The sequence below is a fragment of the Tursiops truncatus genome, chromosome 18, assembly GCF_011762595.2.
Source record: "Tursiops truncatus isolate mTurTru1 chromosome 18, mTurTru1.mat.Y, whole genome shotgun sequence".
Taxonomy (NCBI): domain Eukaryota; kingdom Metazoa; phylum Chordata; class Mammalia; order Artiodactyla; family Delphinidae; genus Tursiops; species Tursiops truncatus.
The window spans coordinates 21,427,073-21,453,582 of NC_047051.1; the positions used below are offsets into that span (position 1 = coordinate 21,427,073).

General features: G+C 37.4%; 2 protein-coding genes across 2 annotated transcripts in view; one reads left to right on the forward strand and one right to left on the reverse strand.

Moving 5' to 3' along the window:
• Positions 1 to 26,510, reverse strand: part of GTF2F2 (general transcription factor IIF subunit 2) — a 151,632-nt gene that overhangs the window by 74,632 nt on the left and 50,490 nt on the right. The gene's annotated exons all lie outside the window — the stretch shown is intronic.
• Positions 13,828 to 15,518, forward strand: KCTD4 (potassium channel tetramerization domain containing 4). The gene has a single exon (XM_004312915.4). It carries the CDS (start codon positions 13,993 to 13,995, stop codon positions 14,770 to 14,772), a length of 780 nt encoding a protein of 259 aa, XP_004312963.1. The 5' UTR covers positions 13,828 to 13,992; the 3' UTR covers positions 14,773 to 15,518.

The window sequence follows — 26,510 nt, forward strand, 5'->3', positions numbered from 1 at the left end:
ACAGTAGTCTTCTTTTTGCTTGTTATATATAATTATATAAATAATTTAATATATATAATTAATCAATATAAATCCTCAAATACAGATGTGGGCATAACGTTGTAATGCTGTATAAACAGACATAATTCCTAATCTAAAAGTTGCTTTCAAGAATAAGAGGTTGGCTCTACCTCTCCACACCAGCTTTCTAGTTCCCAATTCCCTCTTCCTCTTTCTCCTCTTGCCCTTCCAGTCCTCTGACTCTGAGCCCCCAGAACCAGCCTCTGGCCCCATACATGTACGGCTGCCCCACTGCAGGACCTCTGGTTTGCTGGCAGCTGTGTCTCAGAAAAAGCTGTCTTCAGCAAGGCAGAAGCAGTTCCCTGCTGGTATTCCCAGAGTCTGGTGGAACGCCTAACACATACTGTGTGGCTGACAGGGTCTTGGTGCTCCCGCCAGGTGTCAGGCGTGAACCTCTGAGGGGGGAGAGCCAAGTTCAGGACACTGGTCCACCACAGACCTCCCTGGTGGTATCAATCGGTGAGAGCTCTCCCAGAGATCTCCATCTCAACACTAAGACCCAGCTCCACTCAACGACCAGCAAGCTCCAGTGCTGGACACCCCATGCCAAACAACTATCAAAACAGGAACACAACCCCACCCATTAGCAGAGAGGCTGCCTAAAATCATAATAAGTTGACAGACACCCCAAAACACACCACCAGACGCGGTCCTGCCCATCAGAAAGACAAGATCTAGCCTCATCCACCAGAACACAGGCACCAGTCCCCTCCACCAGGAAGCCTACACAACCCACTGAACCAACCTTACCCACTGGGGGCAGACACCAAAAACAATGGCAACTACGAACCTGCAGCCTCTGAAAAGGAGACCCCAAACACAGTAAGTTAAACAAAATGAGAAGACAGAGGAATATAAAGCAGATGAAGGAGCAAGGTAAAAACCCACCAGGAAAAATAAATGAAGAGGAAATAGGCAGTCTACCTGAAAAAGAATTCAGAATAATGATACTAAAGATGATCCAAAATCTTGGAAATAGAATGGAGACAATACAAGAAATGTTTAACAAGGACCTAGAAGAACTAAAGAGCAAGCAAACAATGATGAACAACACAATAAATGAAATTAAAAATTCTCTAGAAGGAATCAATAGCAGAATAACTGAGGCAGAAGAATGGATAAGTGACCTGGAAGATAAAATACTGGAAATAACTACTGCAGAGCAGAATAAAGAAAAAAGAATGAAAAGAATTGAGGACAGTCTCAGAGACCTCTGCGACAACATTAAATGCACCAACATTCGAATTATAGGGATCCCAGAAGAAGAAGAGAAAAAGAAAGGGACTGAGAAAATATTTGAAGAGATTATAGTTGAAAACTTCCCTAATATGGGAAAGGAAATAGTCAATTAAGTCCAGGAAGCACAGAGAGTCCCATCAGGATACATCCAAGAAGAAACATGCCAAGACACATATTCATCAAACTATCAAAAATTAAATACAAAAAAAAAAAATTAAAAGCAGCAAGGGAAAAGCAACAAATAACATACAAGGGAATCCCCACAAGGTTAACAGCTGATCTTTCAGCAGAAACTATGCAAGCCAGAAGGGTGTGGCAGGACATATTTCAAGGGATGAAAGGGAAAAACCTACAACCAAGATTAGTCTACCCAGAAAGGATCTCATTCAGATTCGACGGAGAAATTAAAACCTTTACAGACAAGCAAAAGCTAAGAGAATTCAGCACCACCAAACCAGCTTTACGACAAATGCTAAAGAACTCCAGGCAGGAAACACAAGAGAAGGAAAAGATCTACAATAACAACCCAAAACAATTAAGAAAACGGTAATAGGAACATATATATCGATAATTACCTTAAATGTAAATGAAATAAATGCTCCAACCAAAAGACACAGACTGGCTGAATGGATACAAAAACAAGACCCGTATATATGCTGTCTACAAGAACCCACTTCAGACCTAGGGACACATATAGACTGAAAGTGAGGGGATGGAAAAAGATATTCCATGCAAATGGAAATCAAAAGAAAGCTGGAGTAGCAATTCTCATATCAGACAAAATAGACTTTAAAATAAAGATTATTAAAAGAGACAAGGAAGGACACTACATAATGATCAAGGGATCAATCCAAGAAGAAGATATAACAATTGTAAATATTCATGCACCCAATACATAAGGCAAATGCTAACAGCCATAAAAGGGGAAATCGACAGTGACACAATAATAGTGGGGGACTTTAACACCCCACTTTCACCAATGGACAAATCCAAAATGAAAATAAGGAAACACAAGCTTTAAATGACACATTAAACAAGATGGATTTAATTTATATTTATAGGATATTCCATCCCAAAACAACAGAATACACTTTCTTCTCAAGTGCTTATGGAACATTCTCCAGGATAGATCATATCTTGCGTCACAAATCAAGCCCTGGTAAATTTAAGAAAACTGAAATTGTATCAAGTATCTTTTCCGACCACAATGCTATGAGACTGGATATCAATTACAGGAAAAAGAAATACAAACACACGGAGGCTAAACAATATGCTACTAAATAACCAAGAGGTCACTGAAGAAATCAAAGAGGAAATCAAAAAATACCTAGAAACAAATGACAATGAAAATACAATGACCCAAAACCTATGGGATGCAACAAAAGCAGTTCTAGGAGGGAAGTTTGGAGCAATACAATCCTACCTCAAGAAACAAGAAAAATCTCAAATAAACAACCTAACCTTACACCTAAAGCAATGAGAGTAAGAAGAGCAAAAAAACCCCCAAAGTTAGCAGAAGGAAAGAAATCATAAATACCAGATCAGAAATAAATGAAAAAGAAATGAAGGAAATGATAGCAAAGATCAATAAAACTAAAAGATGGTTCTTTGAGAAGAAAAACAAAATTGATAAACCATTAGCCAGTCTCATCAAGAAAAAAAGGGAGAAGACTCATATCAATAGAATTAGAAATGAAAAAGGAGAAGTAACAACTGACACTGCAGAAATACAAAGGATCATGAGAGATTACTACAAGCAACTATATGCCAATAAAATGGACAACCTAGAAGAAAAGAACAATTTCTTGGAAAAGCACAACCTTCTGGACTGAACCAGGAAGAAACAGAAAATACAAACAGACCAATCACAAGCACTGAAATTGAAACTGTGATTAAAAATCTTCCAACAAACAAAAGCCCAGGACAGATGGTTTCACAGGTGAATTCTATCAAACATTTAGAGAAGAGCTAACACACATCCTTCTCAAACTCTTCCAAAATACAGCAGAGGGAGGAACACTCCCAACTCATTCTACGAGGCCACCATCACCCTGATACCGAAACCAGACAAAGATGTCACAAAAAAAGAAAACTATAGGCCAACATCACTGATGAACATAGGTGCAAAAACACTTAACATAATACTAGCAAACATAATCCAACAGCACATTAAAAGGACCATATACCATGATCAAGTGGAATTTATCCCAGGAATGCAAGGATTCTTCAATATACGCAAATCAATCAATGTGATAAACCATATTAACAAAGTGAAGAATAAAAACCATATGATCATCTCAATAGATGCAGAGAAAGCTTTCGACAAAATTCAACACCCATTTATGATAAAAACTCTCCAGAAAGTAGGCACAGAAGGAACTTACCTCAACGTAATAAAGGCCATATATAACAAACCCACAGCCAATATCATTCTAAACAGTGAAAAACTGAAACCATTTCTACTAAGATCAGGAACAAGACAAGGTTGCCCACTCTCACCACTATTATTCAACATAGTTTAGAAGTTTTAGCCATAGCAATCAGAGAAGAAAAAGAAATAAAAGGAATCCAAATCAGAGAAGAAGAAGTAAAACTGTCACTGTTTGCAGATGACATGATACTATACATAGAGAATCCTAAAGATGCTACCAGAACACTACTAGAGCTAATCAATGAATCTGGTAAAGTAGCAGGACACAAAATTAATGCACAGAAATCTCTTGCATTCCTATACACTAATGATGAGAAATCCGAAAGAGAAATTAAGGAAACACTCCCATTTACCATTGCAACAAAAAGAGTAAAATACCTAGGAATAAATCTACCTAAGGAGACAAAAGACCTGTATGCAGAAAACTATAAGACACTGATGAAAGAAATTAAAGATGATACAAACAGATGGAGAGATACATCGTGTTCTTGGGTTGGAAGAATCAACATTGTGAAAATGACTATACTACCCAAAGCAACCTACAGATTCAATGCAATCCCTATCAAACTACCATTGGCATTTTTCACACAACTAGAACAAAAAAACTGCACAATTTGTATGGAAACACAAAAAACCCCGAATAGCCAAAACAATCTTGAGAAAGAAATACGGAGCTGGAGGAATCAGGCTCCCGGACTTCAGAGTATACTACAAAGCTACAGTAATCAAGACAGTATGGTACTGGCACAAAAACAGAAATATAAATCAATGGAACAGGACAGAAAGCACAGAGATAAACCCACACACATATGGTCACCTTATGTTTGCTAAAGGAGGCAAGAATATACAATGGAGAGAAGACAGCCTCTTCAATAAGTGGTGCTCGGAAAACTGGACAACTACATGTAAAAGAATGAAATTAGAACACTCCTTAACACCATACACAAAAATAAACTCAAAATGGATTAAAGACCTAAATGTAAGGCCATACACTATAAAACTCTTAGAGGAAAACATAGGCAGAACACTCCATGACATAAATCACAGCAAGATCCTTTTTGACCCACCTCCTAGAGAAATGGAAATAAAACCCAAAATAAATAAATGGGACCTAATGAAACTTCAAAGCTTTTGCACAGCAAATGAAACAAGAAACAAGACGAAAAGATAACCCTCAGAATGGGAGAAAATATTTGCAAACAAAGCAACTGGCAAAGGATTAATCTCCAAAATATACAAGCAGCTCATGCAGCTCAATAGCAAAAAAACAAACAACCCAATCCAAAAATGGGCAGAAGACCCAAACAGACATTTCCCCAAAGAAGATATACAGATTGCCAACAAACACATGAAAGGATGCTCAACATCACTAATCATTAGAGAAATGCAAGTCAAAACTACAATGAGGGGCTTCCCTGGTGGCGCAGTGGTTGAGAGTCCACCTGCCGATGCAGCGGACACGGGTTCGTGCCCTGGTCCGGGAAGATCCCACATGCCGTGGAGTGGCTGGGCCCGTGAGCCATGGCTGCTGAGCCTGCGCATCCGGAGCCTGTGCTCCGCAACGGGAGACGCCACAACAGTGAGAGGCCCGCATACCGCAAAAAAAAAACAAAAAACAAAAAACTACAATGAGGTATCACCTCACACCGGTCAGAATGGCCATCATCAAAAAATCTACAAACAATAAATAATGGAGAGGGTGTGGAGAAAAGGGAACCCTCTTTCACTGTTCATGGGAATGTAAATTGATACAGCCACTATGGAGAACAGTATGGAGGTTCCTTAAAAAACTAAAAATAGAACTACCATATGATCCAGCAATCCCAGTACTGGGCATATACCCTGAGAAAACCATAATTCAGAAAGAGTCATGTACCATCATGTTCACTGCAGCACTATTTACAATAGCCAGGACATGGAAGCAACCTATGTGCCCATCGACAGATGAATGGATAAAGAAGATGTGGCACACATATACAGTGGAATATTATTCAGCCATAAAGAGAAATGAAATTGAGTTATTTGTAGTGAGATGGATGGACCCAGAATCTGTCATACAGGGTGAAGTACGTCAGAAAGCGAAAAACAAATACTGTATGCTAACACATATATATGGAATCTAGAAAGAAAAAGAAAAAAAAGGTTCTGAAGAACCTAGGGGTAGAACAGGAATAGAGACGCAGATATAGAGAATGGACTTGAGGACACCGAGAGCGGGAAGGGTAAGCTGGGACGAAGTGAGAGAGTGGCATGGATATATATACACTACCAAATGTAAAACAGATAGCTAGTGGGAAGCAGCCACATAGCACAGGGAGATCAGCTTGGTGCTCTGTGACCACCTAGAGGGGTGGGATAGGGAGGGTGGGAGGGAGACGCAAGAGGGAGGGGATATGGGGATATATGGATAGCTGACTCACTTTGTTATACAGCAAAACTTACACACCATTGTAAAGCAATTATACTCCAATAAAGATGTTAACAAAAAATAGACAAACGGGGGGCTTCCCTGGTGACGCAGTGGTCGAGAGACCGCCTGCAGATGCAGGGGACACGGGTTCGTGCCCTGGTCCGGGAAGATCCCACATGCCGCGGAGCAGCTGGGTCCCTGAGCCATGGCCGCTGAGCCTGTGCGTCTGGAGCCTGTGCTTCACAACGGAAGAGGCCACAACAGTGGGAGGCCCGCATACCGCAAAAAAAATAGACAAATGGATAAAGAAAAAAAAATAAGAGGTTGAATAAAACCCAGAAATAAAATATAGTTTTATTTAAAAAAATGAAGTAATGCTGCATTGTAATAATAAATGAAAAGGAAAATCAGAGTACTGTGATAGTTTGTCTTAGTTAGACCTTCATCAAAGGGTGCAATGCAGCTTTGGCTGTTGCACTTGAAATTAGAGAGAATTCAAAAACAATAGCAAATGTGATTAAATGGACAGAAAAACAAATCCTTCTAGGAAAGATTAAGTCTCCTGGAGAAAAGACTTTTACTATAGTGCTTCATTACAGTTAAATAGTGCGAAACACTGTGCTAGATGTGATGAGGGGTACAAAGGAAGAAAAATACAGACCCCTGCACTTAGAAAGCCTGTAATATAGTTGAGGGATACAATATTAATATAGACCATCTGATGACACATTTTTAAATCAACTGAATATGATTCAAGTTTCATTACTTTCATCCTCAATAACTCCTGTTCTCTTCACCATGTTTAGGAACAGCAGTAATACCACATACTAATTTAGTTCTTTACAATTTTCAAGACACTTTAATAGTAAGTGATCCTCATAACTACAGAGTAGAAATTATGCCCTCATTATTAAGAACTCCTTTGGGATAAGTTCCCCTTTCTGAGCTCATCAATTTCCTGTATATGGTAGTTCTTCAACTCTGCTTGATCCTAAGAATCACCTGGGAAGCTTTTTAAAAACTACTGGGCCCACTGTCAGAGATTCTACCTTAATTGCACTGTGCGGGCAAGAGGTGTTTTTACAACCTCGCTAGATAATTCTAATATGCAGCAGCCAGGGTTGAGAACTACTGCCCTGATATTTCTCTCCTCCTCTCCCCTACATCTTTTCCTCTTCCTGTATCTCTGGTAATTTTATTTTCTGGTGGTATGGGGATAACAGCTTACAGAACTGCTCAAATATTTCATCAAATCTAAGATACCATCAATTGTAATAGTCACCATCATTTTATGTGCCCCCAAGAAAGACAAAATACTACCATGAGAATTTTACAAGCCAATGATTTTAAGACGTACCCTGATTTCAGAAATGCTAAATGTGAAAAAGTGTGCAGTATGATAGACTTCTCCATCCCTGATTTGCAATCACTCTACACTGTGTAAGAACTCCATTTCCTCCTATGAACCATGATATCCCATCCTGCTGGTTCAGGACCCCCTCTCTCCTCAACACCATGTCATCACTGAAGACACAAGAGAATCTAAAATCAAGATGATAACAGGAGGGACATTGGTAGGACACCGCATCAGCAGCAGAGACTCTTTGGGTTACTGATTTCATAACAATATTAACTTTACAACTTTTCAAAGTCATGAAACCTCATTTTGAGATTGTAGACAATGGCTATTAACTTAAAACATCTCCTTCTGAAAGAGGAGGCAAAATTCCATTTTGCCAAATAGCACTATAAAAATGAGTTCTACACAATATAATTTCAGTGTTCATTTGATGGCTCACGGAAGTGCTTTGCTCATCTAGTTACAATAAAATTTTCCAGTGAATAATAATGCATAGTCTGCACTTCAAAAAAAGAAAAGCAAACTCATTTTTAAAAACTTAAATGACTTCTGCCTACAGAATTATAAAATACAGTTTTCCCTGAAATACTCATCTCCCAAAGTACATTTAAAATATGAATTAATGTAATTTGTAAATTGTTTTCAAGATTACCTCTGTAATGAAAAGCAAAGAAACGTGGAATGAAATTTTGCCAGAACTTCTCATTTAGTCTGTCATTTTTATTTGTGCTCCTTTTGATACAAAGTGTTTTCATCTTTTCTACACTCCTCAAGTGAGGTTTAAAAATTTGCTGATGCAGCAAAGTTGCCTGGGCTTCTCTGAAGACTCAGTTCAACACTGCAAAACATTTACAAGCTTATTCACCTGACTGGAATTACACATCCACATCACCTTCCTGCCAAGGCTATACTGAATGTGTCCTAGGAGGACTTCAGCACTCTGCACAGGTGGTGAGATACTGTGGTCAGTCAGCTCCATAAGGTAGTGAGGTAGTACTTGTGGGGATGGAAGCCCAGTACAAGACAACATCTAATTTTGCAGAGAAATTTTATATTTCAAAATGAAACTAAAGTTTTTTTTTTTTTTTTTTTGCACGGTACACGGGCCTCTCACCGTTGTGGCCTCCCCTGTTGCGGAGCACAGGCTCCAGATGCACAGGCTCAGTGGCCATGGCTCACAGGCCCAGCCGCTCTGCAGCACGTGGGATCTTCCAGGACTGGGGCACGAACCCGTGTCCGCTGCATCGGCAGGCGGACTCTCAATCACTGCGTCACCAGGGAAGCCCAAAACTAAAGTTTTGATGTTCAAATAGAATTAGATTAACACAGAAAAATCCTTGATTCTTAAAATATGTTAATACATTACACTGTAATTTATTTATATTTTTTAACACCAAAAAAGAGGCTAAAATAACAAGATTACAGCTGAATATCAAAGTGAATATTTCTCACATTCAATGCTATTAACGGGAGGCTATGAAGAACAAGAAAGCCACACATTAAAAAAGAGAAACTCAGCTTGTAAAAGTTATAGGAAGATCAAGGCAAAAAGGAATGAGAGGACATGCAAGTCAGATGGCCAGAGGTTAGCCAGATTTTGGAAAATGAACAGATCAAGATATCACTGCAGAATCAAGTAGATGGGTATCAAATTCAAGTGAAGAAGAAAGACCCAGATCAATAAGCCTTAAAAAATCTGCAAAAGACCAGGGCAGAGACATAGTGCCAGCTTTAAGTGAAAATTGACAGCTACTGCTCTTTCTGCAGTTGGTTTTACTTTCTTCCTAAGGTAATAGGAAATAATCTTTTTTTAAAAACAGGCATTAATGTATGCAGGTGAAAATAACCAAAAAGATTTGGTAGAGACAGAGAATGAGGAAACAGAAGCCCAGTGTTTTTAATAAAGGCAGCTTCTGAGACCATCCCTTTTCCTTGGAAAGGAGTGCTTGAATTTCAGAAAGTGATCTGTTGAGTCTAGGGGAATTATCACATCTTTTATCTTCCAACCAAGAGAAATACCTTCTTGGTAAGGTTCCACTTCCTTCCATGGCAGGACAATACCTCTGGCATATAAATGGAGCAAGCATATATTATGGTCATGTTCTGTGTCAATAATGTTGATGATGATGACCTCATTTCCTATCAAGAGTTGGTAGATAAGATGGAAATTCCCACTGGCCTGGAATAAATTCTGCCTAATGCAGACAGTGGAAGATTAGCATCACCATATAGTGGAAAGGTTTTGCTAAAATTTGGTTAGGCATTGGGCCTAACCAATGAATATACTCATAACAAGAACCTGACAATGACACTGTTTACGTCCTCAAAGTTGGCTATCATCAACAGGAACACAAATAACAAATGTTGGCGAGGATGTGGAGAAAAGGGAATCCTCATACACTGTTGATGGGAATTAAACTGGTGCAGCCACTGTGGAAAAGAGTATGGAGGTTTCTCAAAAACTAAAAACAGAGCTACCATATGACCCAGCAATTCCACTCCTAGGTATATATTCAGAGAAAACTCTAATTCAAAAAGATACAGGCACCCAATGTTCATAGCAGCATTCTTCACAATTGCCAAGATATGAAAGGAACCTAAGTGTCCATCAACAGATGAATGGATAGAGAAGATACACACACACACACACACACACACACACACACTGTAATACTACTCAGCCATAAAAAAGAATGAAATTTGCACAACATGGATGGACTTGGAGGGTATTATGCTAAGTGAAAGAGGTCAGACTGAAAAAGACAAATACTATATGATATCACTTATATGTGAAATGTAAAAAATAAAACAAAACAAAAAAAGAAAGGCAGATAACACCAAGTGTTGGAAAAAATGTGGGGAAACAGGAAACCACAGGCACTGCTGGTGGGAGAGTGCACTGATAGAGCTGATCTCGGGAGTCATCTGGCAGTTCTAAGTGAAACTGAACACGGCCAGCAAGCCCTCAAATTTCCACAGACACCCATAAGAGGACGTGCTTGAAACTGTTCATCATAGCAAGGGATTGAGGCAGCCTGGGTGTCCATCACTAGGGAATCAAAAACAACATTTATTGGGTACGTAAGTGTGAAATACCGTGTGCCACCCACAAGTAGTGAAACAGATGTATACACAGCAGCATGAACTAATTCAAAAAACAGAGTTGAATGAAAAAAGTAAGAAACAGATATATATATATATATATGAAAATAAATCTTCAAAGTTGACTAAAGGGCTCTTTTATATGTGTGATTACAGATGTCTATGACAGACACTTTTTAAAAAATATATCTTTCTGTCTGCAAAGCGGATGAAATCTTCAAGTCTAGTGGTCAAGTGGACTAACGCGAGCTAATCTTTTTTTTTTTTTTTTTGCAATACGCGGGCCTCTCACCGTTGTGGCCTCTCCTGTTGCGGAGCACAGGCTCCAGACGCGCAGGCTCAGCAGCCATGGCTCACGGGCCCAGCTGCTCCGCGGTATGTGCGATCTTCCCGGACCGGGGCACGAACCCGTGTCCCCTGCATCGGCAGGTGGACTCTCAACCACTGTGCCACCAGGGAAGCCCGCGAGCTAACCTTTGATGTGTAGGTTAAGCCTTTCTGCTGAAACCACTGAATTGATTACTTCCAGTTGGTATCTGCAGTGAGGCAGAGAAATGTAGTCACATAAACCATGGATGTTTGCCTTGGAATAGTTATTGAAGCACCATTTTTACAGTTTTAGGGATGTGTGGACTTGACTGACATGACTCTCCCCACCCTACAGCCCCCCAAAGCAGGTACATATAAGCTTAAAAAAGACTAAAAAGAAGACAACCTGGCTTTCTCCTAAGGGGCATATGAACCACCACAGCAGCAATGATCAACAAAGCCCCGTGATTTCTGTAAACTGCAATCATCTTGCTTTAATGGGGATGGAGTGGAGTAACGCAGAGAAGCTGGGACCTACTGGGTACCATTTTTCTTTCTCAAGACGGCAAGCTGGGAGCAATAGGACATAAAAGAAAAGTCCTTATCAGCTTCCAGTCGACAAGGCTTCTGTTACACTATTGTTGCCAGGCCGCGGCTGGCAAACAAATCACACAGGTCAGGTCTGCAGAAGCCAAGAACATCAGAGTGAAGTCTACAGAGAAAGAGCGGTCACGGGTTAGAGGCACATGTCTAGGCACATGTCTGTCAAGGCAAGCCAGCAGAAACAAAGAACACACACCAGGAATTTTAAAAACCAGAAACCAGAAGAGAGCAAGTCTGCAAGTGTAAGGTGGCCCTGGGGGTGATGGCTGAAGGGATCAGCAGTCCAACTTCCTCCAGTCCTACCTCACCTCCCCACCCCATGGAAGCAAATCCTCCAGCAGCACTAGCTTTAGGGCTCCCCCAGGAAGGCGTCTATAAACAGGCCAAACAGTGTATCAGGAAGCAGACTAAGCCTTACATAGAATTCAACTATATCACCTTATTTAAACATACAAAGAAAATTCTAGCACAGTCTCCACCACTATACTACAGTTATGTTCTATTGATTCTGGTGTCCCACGAAGTTCACTGACACAGGACTATAACTGTAAATGAAACTGGCATGCCTTTGCTGGTTTTGCCATTACATGGTACTACTCACGTGCATTGACTATTAACACAAGAATTCCATTTCTAAAGTTGTACCCCCCAAATCTATTCAATATTTCAGAAAAAGTCATAGCCACAGGTAAGACCCGATTCCAAAACCACAAAATCAACACATATGAAATTGTTAGAATATAATAGTAAACTCTTCTTAAATGATGCAGTACTGAGAGGAAGTTTTAGTCAAAATGTTGGCTTACTACTAACAAGTTGTAAAGTTCTATATAAAACACTAAAAACTCTCGAGAATTCAATCTTACCTTTGGTTCAATTTCATGGTCTCAAAGCAAAAACTCAGCCCTAAGAATGTTATGTCTTAGATTCCTAGTTTAATTTCAATGCAATTTTGATGAGCTCAAGGATACATAAATACTAAATTCAAAATGCGCTATAATTAAAAGTAAAATTTTTATATCTGAAGAAAATCTAACATTGTTTAGAGAAAATGCAAGGCAAGCATTTTTAGAAGAATCTGTACCAATATTTCTATCAACACAAAGTTGAAAAAATTTCAAATACCTTTAATGTAATAAAAATATAAATCAATTTAACAAAATCTAAAGTCTAATTCTGAGGACAATGCAGCTCCTCAGAATAATCTGGCAGGTAGATCAGCCAAATAATAGTGCACTGGGGACAACGCTCACACTTCTTACCACTGGGTCTTTAAATTCTAGAAACGAAGACTCAAGATCCCTAAAATGTTTTGGAAGGCAAGTTACAGTGGAAGGAGGAAAAAAAAGAAAGGGGAAAAAAAACACCACACTCACACTGTTCCAGCTCCAAAAAAAAAAAAAAAAAAAAAGGGCAGCTAGGCTTTGGTCTTTTCTCTCCCCCTATGTGAACACTGAAAAAAAACCAACAGCGGCAAAAGAAACCCAACTAACTTAGCCCATGACACTATTTTACAGCAGGTATTTTGAATGTGTCTCTCTGTTATCTTCTCGAGGGAGGACATGCCTGCGTGCACACACACACACAAACACACAGACACACGGTTACAGTATTTTCCACAGCAGTCCAACTCTTTGTTCAGCAGTGAAGCACGTTTAGGGTGAAACAAGCTTATGAATTTTCCATAGGAAATCTTAACCAAAAAAAAAAAAAAGATTACTATAAAACCTGTATATTTGATTTTTTACCTTTAGGGTAAAAAGCCAAAATAACAGAGACTTTTGTTAAAGGACATGAAGAAAATTTCTTCTCACTCGCTAAAGATCCACAGAGCAGAATCACAGGCAAATCCAATTAAATTCAAGTACAATGTCACAAACAACAGGTTGAAATATTCTCACTTGCGTCTCTAAAATGACTACACCACTTGTGAAATGTGTGACTTTTTTTAGGAGAAAAACTTCTATACACCTAGGTCCTTTGTCTTTGGGTTTCCTACTTATGATTTACTTTAAAAAATGATACTAATTCAACATACATTATTCTCCAAAAGGTGACACTATTATTCATTATTAAGCCTGCCTGATTAATAACTTAAAAGACATTTAGAAGTGGATAAAAATTCACACTTAGCTGGAGAATTAAACATATGTAACTGCTTAACTGCCAATAGGAAATTCAATTTATTCAGTAACTTTCATTACTTCAAAGAATACACATGAAAATCTTTTCACAGCGAGTTCCTTCCCTGATACAGTTAAATGCAAATTATCTTTTTCCCCTCTTACTCCAGAAAGCTCCTGCATACATAGCTGATACGCCACCTACTGCAAAACCGAGCTGACAGCACAGGCAACGCTGCCAGCATTTCCATTCCATCACCAGGCTGGGGCTGAATAAAGGCGTGTTTGTGTGGTAGTGTTTCTTTTTAAAAAATCTCAACGCCAAGAAGAACAAGCTGAAATAGCATTTTCAAAAATGGAGCGTAAAATAAACAGAAGAGAAAAAGAAAAGGAGTATGAAGGGAAACACAACAGCCTGGAAGATGCTGACCAGGGAAAGAACTGCAAATCCACCCTGATGACCCTCAACGTTGGTGGATACTTATACATTACTCAGAAACAAACACTGACCAAGTACCCAGACACTTTCCTTGAAGGTATAGTAAATGGAAAAATCCTCTGCCCATTTGATGCCGATGGTCATTATTTCATAGACAGGGATGGGCTCCTCTTCAGGCACGTTCTAAACTTCCTACGAAACGGAGAACTTCTACTGCCAGAAGGGTTTCGAGAAAATCAACTTCTCGCACAAGAAGCAGAATTCTTTCAGCTCAAGGGACTGGCGGAGGAAGTGAAGTCCAGGTGGGAAAAAGAACAGCTAACACCCAGGGAGACTACTTTCCTGGAAATAACAGATAACCATGATCGCTCACAAGGACTGAGAATCTTCTGTAATGCTCCTGATTTCATATCAAAAATAAAATCTCGCATTGTTCTGGTGTCCAAAAGCAGGCTGGATGGCTTTCCAGAGGAGTTTTCAATATCGTCAAACATCATTCAATTCAAATACTTCATAAAGTCTGAAAATGGCACTCGACTTGTACTGAAGGAAGACAACACCTTTGTCTGCACCTTGGAAACTCTTAAGTTCGAGGCCATAATGATGGCCTTAAAGTGTGGTTTTAGACTGCTGACCAGCCTGGATTGCTCCAAAGGGTCGATTGTTCACAGCGATGCACTTCATTTTATCAAGTAATTACCTGTGTCACGAACAAAGGCAACAAGCATGCAGCCAGCAAGCTTCGGAAAACCACAGCATCAAAGGCATCCCAAATAACGTGCCCAGCTAGCTCTGTACTCAGAGACCTGCTGCTAATCAATTACTGTGAGCTAACGGTATGTAAATTCTATCGCTAAAGATGTCCTTCTCTAGGGTGTTCCTGCTGATCAGACTCGTACACTTAAAGTGAAAACAGTGATCTTCTACATATTGTAAATAAAGACTGAATGCTTTTGCTATTTGTTTATTTTTCCTTAAGCTGTCTTTCAATCAGAATGTCTTAAGTATTTGCACAATGAACAAGCATGTACATTATCTATCGTTCTTTCAAGTAAATGGTAACAAAATATTTTAAGGGACTGTAAGATTTTAAATCCTTGCTACTCATGGCAAAAATCTACAAAGAAAACTGAACTGGTAAATTTAACCATTGAGACCAAGACAGATATGCAGATCTACTAAAACAGAGCTGTGGTGAAACAAAATGAGATTGTAAGAATTAAAGTTATGGATTTAATTTCTAACGGTAGGCACCAAAAGCTTGTTCATAGTTTCTGTATTTCATACTAGAATTACAGCTGAATTGATATATTGCTGAAAATTCCTAGAAAACGGCTTGATGACAATAAAAAAAAAAAGAAAGCACTACTAACTTCTTTGCTTGTATTAATAATTATAGTAAAAAGTTAAATGTGTCACTTTTAAAACAAATAGTACCTTTTGACGACTTCACACAAAATTATGCATTGATGTGATCAACTGGCAGGCTGCAGTAACCCTGGCTGGACTTGCAAATGACAAAAATCAGCCAATTCATTTCTTTGCAGGCTGAGCTCCAACACAGCTTGGATAACTTAGTCTCAATACAGTAGTACATGGTATTAGAATAATGAAAGAGTTCATTTTCAGAATCGTCCTATCTTCATTTTTCAAGCTCAAAAATATTAGATGAACATCACTAAACATCCTTATGAAAGAACTTTATTCTTCTCAGCACCTCTTTTGATGCTAAAACTCAGACTCAGTGAGTTGTGGTAATTTTTTTGCTTCATACTAAATAAGAAGGTATTTTTAGAAATTAAGTTTTATATATGGCTCTCAATTAAATAATCTAGAAACTTAGCTTTAAATGTGAGTGTATTTTTTTCCTCCCAAAGAACAGCTAAATCATTTATTTCTATGCCACTTATTTTCTTTGGCTTCTAAGAACAAATTACATCTTAAATTCGCTCCTTTAAAATTTAACCATTAAAACTGATAATTAAATCTTAACTTTAATAAACTTCAACAAAGTATTTCTGAAAATCTTGACTGAGGTTACATAAGTTAGCATATAAGCCAAAAGTTTGCTTACACATAAAAATTCAGCAAAGCTAATATTCATTCTCAGAAGTAAAAATGACTTCCCATTTACAACATCTGAGGTAATACAAATGTTGGCTGTACATACTAAAAGAAATATTTAAAAACCTCTTGTACAAAAAAGTCCTTTAAAAATTCACATTAAAAACAAAAATCTCTACATCAACCACGCAATCTTCTTTTTGTATTGTAAGAAAAAAATGTTTCTATTAAAGCATCAAATTATCTCTTATGTACTTAAAAATGGCTTAATCAAGATTTAAAAGAACTATGAAAACAGAAAAAAGTAATAAAATCTATTTTAGCAGTCACTATAATTGAACTGTTTATATACCTCTCCAGCTTACAAGTTGACTTTTCCTTGGCATTAGACTTCGTAATGAAAAAAAGGGCAGTGATTTAATGTCAAAGCAAGATTTTCTCTAACAGGGTTTCATTACAGATAATAAAAATAGCCCTGACATCTCTTTTTACAGGAAATATAGCTGAACAAATCTCCTTAGAAGTATTATAAGTGAGGTTTTTGCATCAGTTCACAAAAAGAAAGTTTAACTGTTATAACAAAATTATTGATGGAAACCATTACTTAAAGAAATTTGTCACTTGTGTTTTTGTATATCTCTAAAAAATCGTTTCTGGAATGCATTTAATTTTTCCTCAAGCTTTTGATAAATCCTAATATCCTAAAACAATTTAGGAATCTCCAAGGAAATATGGCTAGATTGATAACTCTTGTGTAACTTTTCATAAATGTACCTTTTTAAATTCAAAATTACCTGAACTTGTATTTACATATTCAAGTGCCTAAATATTGTAAGTGTACAGAAAGTATCTAGTTTTTAAATTTCACTATTTAAAAAAAAAAACTTAGAAATACTTTCCATTCAAAAAATTCAAGAAATCATACAAAATGCCAACTGTAAGTCAGAGTGAAGCTGTCATAACATTTTTGTTTGCAGTCAATGAAGAATTTCTTCCTCAAATCTTTTCTCATAAGTAAATATTGCTCCAAAGAATAAATCACAAAGTGACTCGTCATCTTCTTTTTCAGAAGAAAGGTAATAAAAAATAGGTTACTGTACTTGCCATGAGCCAAACATATATACGCCTGTATTTGGAATTACACCACACAGTGATTCTGGCATTGCCCTTAAAATATTAAAAATAAACACATAGCTTATGGTGTACTATATTTCTAAAATGTGTGCAGTGTGCAGAACAAATGAAGGGAAACACTTATGAGACTTTTCAAATGATACAAAAAAGATGACTACCATCCCAGACTGAAGATCATGATACCAATTAAGCTTGTTCAGTTATTTTTTTTAAAGAAAATTACTTATATTTAAAGTGTTATTTTTAAGATAAAAAGGTAACATTTATTGTTTTATTACATGCCAGGTATCATGCTATGCACATATATTATCTCAATTAATTCTCACGATGACCCTAAGAAAGGTACTATTATTTTTCCTTCTCACAGATGAAGAAAGAACCTAAGAGGGCTAAGGAACCTGCTAATAAGATCATACAGTTATTGAGAGGTAAAGGTGGAACCAACATTTGAAACCCAGCTATACCAGTTCCAGAGCCAGCAGGAACTACGTCTGCTTTTGCAGGTCACTTATCTCTCTAGCACCTAGAACCTGGTGTTAAACAGGTTAAAACAGGCATTCGTGAAGAACATGCTAAATAAAGCATACCAAAATACAGGTTTGCCTCACTCGATAAAAATTTCACAATGCAGGTATTCTTAAAATGTTAAGTAAAGCAGCTGAATTTTGGGAAAGCAAATAATATTTTAAATGTCATGTCGTGTCATTTATAGAACATGAGATGAATCATCTCACAAGAATAAAGAATATCCCAAATTTGTATATTGGCAAATCTAGATTTTCACATGTCAGGTTTGCTGAAAAGGGGGGTTACTTTTTATGACTTATACAGTCCACAGAATTGACATATTTTTCCTCATAGGAAAAAAATATGGCACAGTGAAACACACACAGGCTCTGGAGTCAGACTTGGGTTCAAATTCAATTAACTTCCACTAATTTGCTTACATGACCATAAGCAAGACGCTTAACTTCTTTGAACTTCAACATCCTCACAGTAAAATGGAGATAATAATGACTAGTTGATAGAGCATTTATAAGGCTTAAGTTCTAAATTACATGTAAAATGCCTCAGCCATCACAGACTTCCCATAAGCACTGGTTATTATCTTATCCAGTGTAAAGGTACCTTCATGACATAACCATGAAGAACAAAAATGCACGTTTACATTAATTAGGCTTTCAACTTAGACATGAACAGAACAGAGAACTTTTGACAAATGCACGCTTACTACTGTGATGAATACCATAAGATACAAGAATCTACTTTAAATTAAATTGCTCCAGGCAAATGCAGTTTTCAACTTTATTAGTTTAAAAATACATATAATGAGTTTTTCTTGGGACTTTTATCTTCTAGCTTCATGCACAAAATCTACAAGATCAAAATAATCACTGCAGCTGTTTTATCAGCAATTTAAAATCAGTCAGCAATAATATATGATACCATACTCTTAAAGATATCCCTGTCTAATAAATTATGATCAAATGACTTAAACTGCAATGATGTCAGTCAAGGTTAAAATCTGAGTATCTGAATCATAATTATCTTGCAAATAAAGCAGAAATGTAATATGGACTATCCAAAATAGCATGCAACTTAGAAATTGTTTGTATTTAGCTTTTTAATATTTTTTATTTAAGTCGAGTTGATTTACAATGTTGTGTTAATTTCTGCTGTACAGCCAAGTGACTCAGTTATACACATATATACATTCTTTTTTATATTCTTTTCCATTATGGTTTATCCCATGATACTGAATATAGTTCCCCGTGCTATACAGTAGGACCTTGTTGTTTATGCATACTATACGTAATAGTTTGTGTCTACTAACTCCAAACTCCCAGTCCATCCCTCCCCCCTCTCCCGCTCCTGCTGTATTTAGCTTTGAAATATACAATGGCTACTTCTGTAGCAGACTTATTTTCCTAATCATATTTTGCTTAAGCTAATATTAAAATTAATTTGCTTCTGTGAATAAACACCAAGGGGGTGGGGATAAAGGAAGATGTGCTGGGCAGAGGGAAATATCTAAGATGAAATTTTATTTATTTATTTTTAACATCTTTATTGGAGTACAATTGCTTTACAATGGTGTGTTAGTTTCTGCTTTATACAGAGTGAATCAGTTATCCATATACATATGTTCCCATATCTCTTCCCTCTTGCGTCTCCCTCCCTCCCACCCTCCCTATCCCACCCCTCTAGGTGGTCACAAAGCACCCAGCTGATCTCCCTGTGCCATGCAGCTGCTTCCCACTAGCTATCTATTTTACGTTTGGTAGTGTATATATGTCCATGCCACTATCTCACTTTGTCACAGCTTACCCTGCCCCCTCCCCACATCCTCAAGTCCATTCTCTAGTAGGTCTGTTTCCCGTCTTGCCCCTAGGTTCTTCATGAACTTTTTTTTTTTTCCTTAGATTCCATATATATGTGTTAGCATATGGTGTTTGTTTTTCTTTCTGACTTAATTTCACTCTGTATGACAGACTCTAGGTCCATCTACCTCACTACAAATAACTCAATTTCGTTTCTTTTTATGGCTGAGTAATATTCCATTGTATATATGTGCCAAATCTTCTTTATCCATTATAAGATGAAATTTTAAATTTGCCTGATTTATAAAGAGGTGACTGTATTCCTACTTCTTCTCTTTGCAAAGATACACAATAGTTCAAGAGTTTCTATCAAACAAAAGTCACTAAGTCTTATAAGCTATTATAAATAATTTAATTAAATCTTTCCAATAATGCAAAAACTGTACAATATTAAGCATTCTGTACGTAAAATATGGCAATTCTAAATTTATCTAAATTACTACTTATTTTAGAAAAAATACTGAACTGGATATTAAAGACTTAGACAATTATAATATACTTCTTTATTATCTGTCTTAAAAAACTGTTCCCTAGCATAAAATATAACACAGTTAACCTAATAGTACAGCAGGTTTTTCCAAACCAAGGATTCCAGAATATTCAGTTACATTTAAAAGCAAGTTTTACTAGTTATTTTTTTTAAAGATCTAGTTAATTTTATAAATTTCTTTTTGAAGAAAGGGCCAACTTTTCAGAAGTAATTTTGACTATGGCCTTCTAGAATCTTTAGTACATATTTTTCTACATCATTAAAGTGTAAAATTGGGCAAATTTACTGATTTTTTTAAAAACAATTCCACCCTACTGATTTTGCCTCGTTATAAAAGAGATTTATTAACTAATTTTAAAGGTTCTTAAAATTGTTGAATGATACTAACTTTAACCTCAATGGTTGCTTGAGTTTGATAACCTTCTATGACTTAATGTGGTTTTACAAAGGACTACAACATTTAGCATTTACTTCAGGTACCATACCATTTGATGAATTTTTATTTAGATTTATTTAAAAAAAACATTAAAATTAAATATACATGCAGACATCCTAAGAAAACTACTTTGAGGTTTGCATATCTTTTCTATCCATGTATAGATATTTTTAAAGAAACCACCATGGAAAGAAAAAGGAAAGACGCAGGGCGCAGTGGGGCGTGGGGTGGGAGGGAGGCACAAGAGGCAGGGGATGTATGTACACGTACAGCTGATTCACTTGGTTCTACAGCAGAAACTAACACAGCATTGTAAAGCAATTATACTCTAATAAAAAAAAAGGAAAGACTACATACAGCTGTGTGCAGAAATAATTATTAATAAAGGTTGATGATTACTGGAGAGAAACATCAAAAGAATCTAAAAGTCACAGGTGACTGATTTATAAAACAACAAAACAATGCAACCACAGGCACTTACGACACATATATGCTTACTTGTTACAACACAGCCAGAAAATAACACATTGGGATTCAATATAAAAATATTCAGCTACCTTGAAACCTGGAGGCAGGCTTTATCAAAACGTTATTTTGGTTCCCAGTTATATATCCCTTCCCTCTTTTTTCTATCTTATCAAAATTTAGATTATTTGGATATAAGGCAAATTGTACTTAATAAGAGGCAAGAAAAGAAGGCTCGACTATAGCTCTATTATAGAACAAAAATCTGTGTATTGTAAAATTCACTACATGATGAATATATAGTAAAACAGCAAAGCTTAAAAAAATTGGTAGTTAAAAATTTGGTAGTTAACAATGAGGTGCTTTAATGAAGCAAGGCTAATAAGCATTAAGTAAAATCATTCCCAACCTTCATTCTGTATCACCCTAAGACTTTCCATTTAACTAAAGGATGTAATAAAAGCATTTTTAAGTGGAATTAATTCTCTTTATTAAAAAAAAAAGAATATGTACCAATCAAAGTAAAAAAAGACATATCAACTCCACCAATGTTAAGAACTGCTAATGAAGCAAAAAGAGATGAAACTTCCACAGAGACTAATGGTTTTCCAACAAGGGAGCAACCACTACCTACCTAGCTCTTCCCTTCAAAGAAATCATCTATGGTTGTTTCTGTAAGTTTCAGCTATTGTATGACGGTATTATAAAAGATCACTACCCTGAAAAGTATATGAATGGGTGGAAAGGAATAAGAAAAAGTGGGACATGCTGGTAATATGACCTTTTAGCAAAAGTCATAAAAATGCCTGGCATTCACTGAGGCGTTACGATTTATCAGTCAGTACTTAGTACTTTATTTGCCTTATCTCCTTTCTAGTAGAGCTACACAGATTGCGTGTTACTTCCCCAACCCTCATTCTTCCCTTACTTGTTAGTAACTGAACCCTAATTCCATTGAGGTGGCAACTGTACCCAGATAAAAACCTGTATTTCCTGATATTCTGTGGCTGCAAGGTCAAGTTATCGAGTTCCGACCAATGGAATATAAGCAAAACTGAGAGGGTGTGACTTTTGGATATGGTCCTCTCACAAAGCTGGGTGAGCCTTTCTGCCTTGCCCTCCTGCTCCATTTTGCTGCCTGGAATGTACATGTGATGTTTATAACCACAGCAGTCATTCTGGATCACCTTGAGAATGGAAGCCACAAACTAATGATGGCAGACAGCTGCTGATAACCATGGAACCGCCATACCAGACCTGCACTTCTTACCTCAGAACTTCTGTACAAAGAAGAAAAACGCATTAAGTCATTGATACTTTAGATGGAGGTGGGTGGTATTAAAGCCCTCGTTTTACAGATGAGAAAAGAGACCCACAGAGTTAAACAACTTGCCTCAGGCGCACCGCTAGCAAGCAATCTCCAACCGCTGTGTAAGACCACTTTCACCCAGGCACCAGGAACTGAGCGGGAGACTCAGCAGAGGACGTGAGCCTTGAAAATGGGCAGGATAACGCTGAAGGGAGGAGGGCACCTCTACGCAGTCGACTATGCCAAAACCTGGCTTAAAATACTGGAAGACGCCAAAGTTAATGAAAAGGGCATCCAGCCAGCCTGGTGAGTTGCTACAGAAAAACCACGCTAGAACAGTGAATCCACTGACGAGAGGTGCGGGGCCACAACCACAGAAAGGAAAAGGGGTAACTGATAGGTCCGGGAACAAGTGTAACCTGGAGAGAAACCTCTGTGAGCCAGGCAGATTTTTCCTCATTCAGGTACAGATTCATTACTGGATTAAATCCAGAAGAATAGCTACCTGGGAATAACCACCCAACTGATTTCTAAAAATGAACTAAAAATTCTTAATGGGAACATCTAAGAAAAAGTAGAATATCTTTATGCAAATAGGAGGAGAGGAAGGGTGTTTATATATCAGGTAGGCACAGGAACAACTTCACAGATTTCTGAGATATAGTCAACTTTTGTACTACCACCCCCTCCCCTGCTTTGGGGGTGGAGGGGGAGTGTGAGGGTGGAATGGAGAAGAGCATAATCCTCCTGTTTCCCTGCGTTATCAAGCAATTAAAATACTTAGGATGAAAAAGCATCTTGCATGCTCTGTTTTAGAGTCTTCCGGGAGGGAATGAAGTAAAAAAACTGAGAAAGAGAAACAGTCTGAAAAACTGAACTTGTGGAAGCTGGGAAACATAATGATCATTTTTTTAGAAACAGTAAGGGATGAATGAATGAAGAGTTACATAAGGAGCTACCTCCAGACACAGAGAGGGGCCTGAGGCTTTAACCAGCAGGGCAGCTGTTTGTTCCCTAAGTAGCCAGTACTATCTTCAATTTTCCAAATTAATAAGCTTGTAGTAAACTACTAAAATAATTAGATATTTTCCCCAAGAACATGTTAACAGAAGGATCAAGAAAAGCTACTGCTAGCTTTTTTACACATAAGTTAAAATACTGGAGCACAGATGATAAAGCTCACATACTTTTTAAAATAACCAGATAAAAAGTGACCTAAAGGACACGGATAAGTGAGTTTTTCTGGTTATATAACCCAAATTCGACGATCCCTTAAGAGGCAAAACGTACTCATGCACATATTAACAGATTTGTTTTATATTTACATACTACTTGTTCTTTGTATTGCACAACTTTAAAAGATAAAATACAGTTATTGTTGCTTAAAACTTTATTTTACACGGCCACATGGGAGGCAAATTATTTATAAATCATTAGAAGACTTAAACACAAGAACACAGCGTAAAAGAGTTAATCAGAAAGAAAAAAGTATTTCGAAAATTAGTAAACAAATAAATGAACGATGTCAACTAAGACCAATACAATTAAACAGACCCGAATGTTGCCCTGCATCTTTTAGCTTCTGGTCACTTACAGTGCATTAAATAACTAAACAGATGAGGACAGACAGAGAAATGTTCTTATTCTAAAACATTCAAGGAAGATGCCCGCTACCCTAGTTCCCTACCAGTCTTTTATAAAATTAAATAGAGAAGCACAGGACCAACGTCAGTGCGTGGTCCATCTTTCTGGATTGAACACACACCTAACTAAAGCTGCTAATAATATCTTCTGCTTGGCTTCACATTGATGACAGACTGCTTTCAAATGTCCTTGTAATCTGATACAGGCCAAAGCAATTAGACCCATATCTTTAAAACATATTTACACCGGACGCTTATTTAAAATTGTCTTTGTAGCTGAAGACCCTTACACCTTTAAGTTTATTGCTCAGCTCTGTTCAAAATCCTAGCCTGCACAATTACAGGCTCATATTATATGTGTATAATAATAATAATAAATTAAATTAAAATAAAGATGAATAAAAGGTTAAAATGAGCATTAAATCATGCCAGGCACTCTGCTAAAAACACTGTTATTGCTACATCTCATTTACAAATGGAGAGACTGAAGTCTGGCAAAGAAGTGTGTCAGACTTCCGATCTCCTAATGAGAGACTGAGGAGGGTTTTAATTCAGCAGTCAGTTTCTAGAACCCATTCTCAATTACTACCACATACATTCTGTCAACCTACATTCTCCTTCTAGCTTTGAAAAGTAGAAAATTGACTTTTTCCTCCATCTATGAAAAATAGTGTTCATCAAACAACTTAAATCAAACAACGTAAATATGATTCAGAGGTGAGGTGCTCAGCTCATCAAAAAAGTGTTTTTAAGAACATTAGAGATGTTTACATATGTAAGTAACTGACACATTTTAAATAGTCTTAGAGCTATTCATTCGAAGATTCTCCCCAAATCTCTCTGGGCCAAGCTCTTTGACTCTGATTTATTATTTTGAAATAATGACAATGACTTTCCTTAAAACTACTATGAATTGGGACTTCCCTGGTGGCGCAGTGGTTAAGAATCTGCCTGCCAATGCAGGGGACACAGGTTCGATCCCTGGTCCGGGAAGATCCCACATGCTGCGGAGCAACTAATCCCGTGCGCCACAACTACTGAGCCTGTACTCTGGAGCCCGAGAGCCACAACTACTGAGCCCGCGTGCCACAACTACTGAAGCCCACACGCCTAAAGCCCGTGCTCCGCAACAAGAGAAGCCACTGCAATGAGAAGCCCCCACACCGCAACAAAGACCCAACACAGCCAAATATAAAATAAATAAAATAAAGTAAGTTAAAAAAATAATAATAATAATAAAAGAATCTGCCTGCCATTGCAGGGGACACGGGTTCGAGCCCCGGTCTGGGAAGATCCCACATGCCGCGGAGCAACGAAGCCCGTGCACCACAACTACTGAGCCTGCGCTCTAGAGCCCGAGAACCACAACTACTGAAGCCCACGCACCTAGAGCCCATGCTCTGCAACCAGACTAAACAAAAAGTACAAATGTATTTATACAATACTAAGGTGAAATAACAGGAGAATTAGCTGCAGAACAGAATGTTAATCTTAATAAAGTGAAAATACAACCAATGAAATTTGAGAAATTGTGTTTTGAGGAAAATAATTTCCTAATTTTTCGTAACAGAGAATCAACAGATTGTCAAAAAATGAAACCTGGAGTTAAAAAAAATAAACAACGTAATGACTCCAATCCCTTAATTTCTCTCCCCTCACATCCACAACCTCAACCCCCAACTTTAGAAGGAGCTCTTGGGAACTCATAGTTTTTGTGGAAAAGAAGCATTTATCTGACATTCAGCAATTCTTTCTGTTATCTTTCTTCTGTTAATTCAAGTAAATTAACTAGAGTTCTTCCTATTCCCTATAATGGTGAGCTAAGTTATTTAGATCAAATCTCACACCAAAAACAACTGTAAAAGTTGAATAAAATTTTGAAAGTATTAAAAAGACTACAAGATAATAAGTAATCACCAAGCTCCAAAGATAGGGAAAACAAGACTCTCTGAGGTCATGGGCCAATCCGAAGAACACGAGACCCTTTGTTTAGACAGATGTCCAAGGCGAGTGTGGGTGGACAGAAATCAAAGTCCAGAGTGCGCACAAGGTGGAACGCCTAACAGAAGTTCCTTACTTTAAAAATTAAAATCCCAAAAGACTATACCCACAGGGTGAGAGTAAACAGGATGTGGAAAAGTCCCCTAACGTTCTATAATTTAAAACATGCCCACTCAGACTAATCAGTGAATTGTGCTAAATATTTAAGTTAGAAATAAACCCAGTCTCATATAAGTTCTTCTTGGTAACAAAAAAGGGGGTCACCTCCCCAATTCATTTCATGAAGACAGTATAACCTCAACACACCAAAACTTAACAAGGACATTAGGAGAGAGGAAAATTATGGGCCAATTTTACTCATGAACATAAATGTAAAAATCTTAAACAAAAGATAAGCAAACTGAATCTAGCAATATTTAAAAATATTATAAATCAAAGCTGACTTGGGCTTATTCTAAGAATAGACGTTTGATTAGCAGTAAAAAAAAAATCAACATAATTTTCCACATTA